General features: G+C 40.3%; 1 protein-coding gene across 1 annotated transcript; it reads left to right on the top strand.

Moving 5' to 3' along the window:
* Positions 1-1,673: 1,673 nt before the first annotated feature.
* On the top strand, positions 1,674-5,365 carry LOC111873381 (fizzy-related protein homolog; the record flags this gene model as incomplete). The annotated part of the gene is made up of 4 exons (XM_023868042.2): positions 1,674-1,806; positions 3,881-4,044; positions 4,907-5,104; positions 5,210-5,365. Coding segments are annotated over 4 exons (537 nt in total), but the record flags the coding sequence as incomplete, so codon positions are not given.
* Between the last annotated feature and the right edge of the window lie 452 nt (positions 5,366-5,817).

Raw genomic sequence — 5,817 nt, forward strand, 5'->3', positions numbered from 1 at the left:
GGTGGTTTACACTGCACCAGTCTGAGAGAGAGTCTGTCCCCCAGATATGTCTCCACAAGAGCCTGTGCCTACCCATGGTGTTTTAATTGCTCCTACCTCTCCTGCCTCTCATTACAGAGAGTACATGACGTATAGAATACTGTCCCTTGTGTAATATAACACCATCTATGGAGAGATGAGAAATCAATAAATTCAAAGATTTTTCCTCTCCTCAGCCTCTATTACTTATGGCTGAGCAGACAGATATATATACAGGGGATGGACAAAAATATGGAAACACCATAAGAAATGCATGCCTGAATTGAAGTGTTATATTTTAGCGACATTTGTAGGTGATGCTTTTTTATCTGCCCAATACCACTACCTGTACAACCTCCGCAATATGTTGGAAGCTTCATTTGTTGTCGAGACAGTTTTCTGTGCAGTTTTTAGTGCATCATGTCAGAGCTAACAGAATTCAAACGCGGGCAAATTGTTGGGGCCGGTATGGTGGCTGCTTCCGTAACCAAGGTAACCGGAGTTTTTGGTGTTTCGCGAGGCACATTATCCAAGATTATGACCTCATACAGGAGGACTGGAAAAACTACATCCGATAAACGCCAGCGTGGACGAAAATGTGTCTTGAGTGATCAAGACAGATGAACATTGCGTAGGATTGTGACGAAAAATAAGAAGACTACAGCTGCAAAAGTGGCTGCTGAACTGAATGTCACACTCACAAACCCTGTCCGCACCAAAACAGTATGAAGGGAACTCCACAAGCAAGGTATTTCTGGGCGAGCTGTAATTCCAAAGTCACTCATCAGTGATCAAAATGCCACTAAGAGGACAGTGTGGTGCCGAAGTCATTAAATCTGGACTATGGAGGAATGGAAGATGATCATTTGGTTGGATGAGTCCACCTTCACACTATTTCTGACTTCTGGCTGAGTTTACGTCTGGAGAACGCCATCCCAAGCTTATGGTCCAGATTGTTTGCTGCCAAGAGTGAAACATGGCTGGGGTTTGATCATGGTATGGGCAGACATATCATGGTATTCTGTCAGACCCATCATTACCCTGCAAGCTCACGTCACTGCCAACAACTATGTGACCATTTTGGGCGACCAGGTCCATCCCATGGTGCAAACTTTGTTCCCCAATGGTGATGCCATTTACCAAGATGACAGTGCCCGTGTTCACACAGCTCACATCGTCCAGGACTGGTTTTCTGAGCATGAAGATGAAGTGTCACATCTGCCATGGCCCCCACAATCGCCAGATATCAATATTATTGAGCCTTTGTGGTCTGTTTTGGAGAGCAATCTGTGTGCGTGCTATCCACATCCCTCATTGTTAACAGAACTTGCCAATGTTTTGCAGGAAGAATGGTACAAGATTCCCTTGCAAATCATACAGGACCTCTGTTTATCCATTCCAAGGAGACTGCAGGCAGTTCTGCAAGCCTGAGGTTGTCCTACACCATATTAGTCACAAGAATGTGTTTTTTGTTGGGTGTTTCCATATTTTTGTCCATCCCATGTATATATGTGGAGCCCTGGTTATATTTAATTTTCTATTACTGTGCAATGCCTGCTATCGGTGAAATCTCAGAAATGTATTGCAAAATCTGTGCACAGATTTCATGATTGCTAATGACTTTGAATGACCATATGATTTGCTCTTGTGTATAGGTTTGCGGCTTGAAATGGTCTCCATGTAAGCAGTACCTGGCCTCTGGGGGTGATGACAATCGCTTGCTTGTTTGGGACTTGCGTTCCCTTTCACCTGTCCAGGACTACACTGAACATTCAGCAGCAGTGAGAGGTATGTGTGCATCACTGTCGTATCTCTATTTATAATTCACTGAAATGTAATTTTGATCAGTAACCATGAAGTGTTGTGTATAGTCATGCATTAGTACATATTGAATAAAATCTAGTTCGTCTGAAATGGAGAGTGCAGTAGAACTGGAATTTGAATTTAAAAGAATTACAATTCGAGCCCATTGTAACAAGAATTCATAAGATTTATAAATTTTCTTTTTTAGTGGGTACTTGTAATGTCCCAAAATGCTTGATATGCGACATGTTGATGTCAGTCTTCTGACTTATGATAATATCATGTATTTATTTTCTTTGGTGCATTCACAATGAGAAGTTGCAAAAACGCAATTTTCAGCTTCACTGCGTCTGTCTGCCTGCATGCAGCAACTTGAGAACTGTTAAATGGGTGTTCATTAATTTCCATATTATGCATTTTTACTAAACTTTTTTGATGCATTCTAGTTTGGGTAAAAATCTGTCAACAATAATGGACATTTATGCGATGCTCAAAGTATGTTTTTCTCGTGCATTATGCAACTTGCTAAATATTTATCACAGTGAAAAATGCTTCAAACAAAAATTGGTGGGGGGGAGAGAAATGAAACAATATTTTTATGACCAGTATTCTTTCTCCATAAGTTACAGGTTTTGAGACAGTTCAACAGAAGGGAAAAAAATGTGCCAGAAATGTTATGGTGTGCACGTATTTCCCAGCTTGCATGAAGTAATTCCCTTTAAAAATATGAAAATGTTGATGAATCGCTCAGCATTGTCCACATCTTTAACATTATCTGAACCAATAAATTGTAAGATTCTCTTAAGTCTGTATAATGTACTCAAACCCAACTATTTTAACTCATATGAACTGTATCATAAGCTGGTTCTAAATGCAACAAGTGTTCCCTTAAACTTTGTGTACACCAAAGCACTTTTTCTTTATTTGAAACTGTAAATCTGTCATTTGCAACACTGACAGTAATCAATCTGTAAACACTTTGAAAAATGGTTGGTTTCTGCCTTGATCATGGTCCATCATTCAGTGTGACATATGGTCTTTGTTTGTGAAACCACTCAAAATGCACAGATTCAAATCGCTATTCTCATTGCTGCTCATTTGTTTCTGTAAGTAGTCTTCCATCATACTCCTCAACTGATGATATTTCATTGTTGATCTCTGGGTTGGTGAACAGTGATGAAGTCCATCCTGGCCCAATCTTTGATGAGCCATTGGTTTTACAGAGACTTATTACTTCAAGCTTTGTATTTAGGCTGAAGCATTTCTGTTTTATTGCCATGATTAGGATTAAACACTCTGTAAACAGCATACATCACAATCACAGGAATATTTTGAGCTCCACTAGCGACATGACACAGTGCATATTTAACAAGCAGTTCAGATGACATCACATGGTGGACATTTTTCATTGGTTCATGCTTGGTTGGGGGTACTTGACCTTGAACTTTAGAAAAAAAAAACACTGTTCCCTGCTGTTACTGTAATGTTCTGAGGAGTCAGGGGGAACATGGTATCATTGATAGACCTGTATGGTTTCTCCCAACATGGAACAAATTTCTCTGTGTATATCGCAGTTGTAACTGCAGGCATGTAATATTCTCAAGTGTGTGTGCCATTCTCTATGCAGGCCCCCCAAATACAGGTTGAACCTCTCTTATCTGGCACCCTTGGGACCAGACCAAAGCCTGACAACAGAACTTTTTGAATGTTGTCAAAATATTATGTGTTAGTGTTGTTACACAGTTTTAAGATATTGGTAAAAGGGAATATAGAGAGATGACGTAGGGCACGTTGGGGGTAAGGAGCAAAAGAAATACACAGCCCAACCCTGACATCCACAGTGTATGCACTGTTCCTTGACTGATTATGTAAATAAACAGCTGTGAATTGATCTAGCATTGGTTTGTTCGCAGGAAGTGGTTGTCTGGCAAACTAAGCTTGTTTGAGGCCAGAGGTGGTTCTGAATTATGGAAAACCAAATTTGAGAGTTCTGGCCCGTAACTGGATGCAGTTTGGTATATGTCTGATACATTAATACATTTTACTTTCCACTTTCCAGCTATTGCATGGTCCCCACACCATCGTGGGCTCCTGGCAACTGGTGGCGGTGCAACTGATCGGTGCATCCATATCTGGGACTCGCTCACAGGACAAGCAGTGAAGCGTGTGGATACTGGGTCTCAGGTTTCTAATGTCGCCTGGTCAAAACATTCCCATGAACTGGTAAGTTTCTTGCATATCAAAGTAGTCCTTAGTTTCGTAGTGGAAATGGTATTTTTGACAAAAGTGAGGATTCTCTTTTATATTCGGAACAGGTGGGGAAGTACTTGAAAGTGATGAAATTTGTTTTTAACCTATGAGCTTAAATTTGAAAATACATTCCAGAGTTAATGAAATAAAACTACAGATAATGTAAACTTTGATGTGGTATGGTTCCTTTGTGCTTTATTTTGATCAAAAAATAATGAATTTTAGTTTAGAAATTCAGTGTCTTGTTCCAAAGCAAGTTTTAAGATCTGTTTTCTGTGTACACTGAGCATGAGCTATGATTACAAAACAGAAGATACTTATATAGATTTTAATTAAAAACTTGTTTAATTTACTTTCTACATGGTTTCTGTCAGCATTAAACATACACCCTACATAGCAGTAGTGCACGGATAGCTTATGCACTGTTCATGGTGTTCCTAACATGTTTGGGAAGGAGAATGGCAGTCAAAAAAAGGAAAATGCTGCCGTTTCATGTGCCAGATTCAGTCATTAGAAGCCTGAAGGAACTGGAAACGTTTACCTCAACTTTGTTTGAAAGACAAATAAAACAAATGACACTAGATTTGATCTTCAAGAAAGAATGACAGTTCGGAAGAGACTCTTGGACTTTATAACCAATATAGCAGGAACATGTAGGGTATATATGGAAGTCTGTGTATTTATTCAGTTTAAAAATATGTCTATTCTGTTAGTTCTCTGCAAAAGGATGTAACTAATTCTGTAAACATTTTGAAGCCTACCCCTTTAAAATGTTTTCCTGCTTGGTCCCTTGGAAAGCTTCTTAATAAAAATGGATCCACTGTATATGTTGCAGGTGAGCACCCATGGCCACTTCCAAGACCAGATACGTTTGTGGAAGTATCCGGGCTTGACACAACTTGCGAGCCTCACTGCCAACTTTGCCAGAGTTCTCTACATGGCAGAGTCACCAGATGGGCAAGCAGTTGTGACTGGTTTTGCAGATGAGACACTCCGTTTCTGGAATGTGTTCAGGAAACGTCATTCTCAGAAGGTAAATGCTCAGTTTATTCACTAGTCACATTTCTTACGATGACATGCATACTTAAACAAGAATTTATAACAAAATATTTATAATGATTTTCAATTTCTGTTTCAGGAGAACCACTCGCCCCTGGAATTGTATAACGGCATCCGCTAAGAGGTCTTCAATAGTCCACTAGTTTTTGTAAAGTTATGTTATACAGGGTGAATCATATAGAACCAGCCCGATGAATTTGCTAATAATTCCGCAGGTGATGCACATAACCGCTCACAATTATGACATAATAATCCATGGGCCGTGCTGAGTCGAATGGTGTGCGCATGATCCAGCAAGTAGCAGCCCTTATGCTGCAAGGTCAAGGACAATCTCGAAATGTGTCTGCAGTGCGCAGGTGACAGTCATGGAGTACACTACTGTTGAACAGCGAGTGTTTCTCGTGCGCACGTACTGGGTGACGGGCTCGATTGCAAACACACAATTGGAATTCAGGAGGAAGTTTGGAGTTCGCAAGACGCCAGCGAAATTGACTATACAGTCCTTGGCTCAGAAATTGGAAAGGACAGGGACACTTTTAAATGAACGTGGTAAAAACCGCCCAGAAATGCCAGAAGAAACGATTGCAATTGTGCGGGACAGGTTACTGCAGTCTCCTAAGAAATCATTACAACGTCCAAGCCAGGTGTATGCAAACAAACCGTGTATGTTACAGGATTTAAAGGACA

The sequence above is a fragment of the Cryptotermes secundus genome, unplaced genomic scaffold, assembly GCF_002891405.2.
Source record: "Cryptotermes secundus unplaced genomic scaffold, Csec_1.0 scaffold15238, whole genome shotgun sequence".
Classification (NCBI taxonomy): Eukaryota; Metazoa; Arthropoda; class Insecta; order Blattodea; family Kalotermitidae; genus Cryptotermes; species Cryptotermes secundus.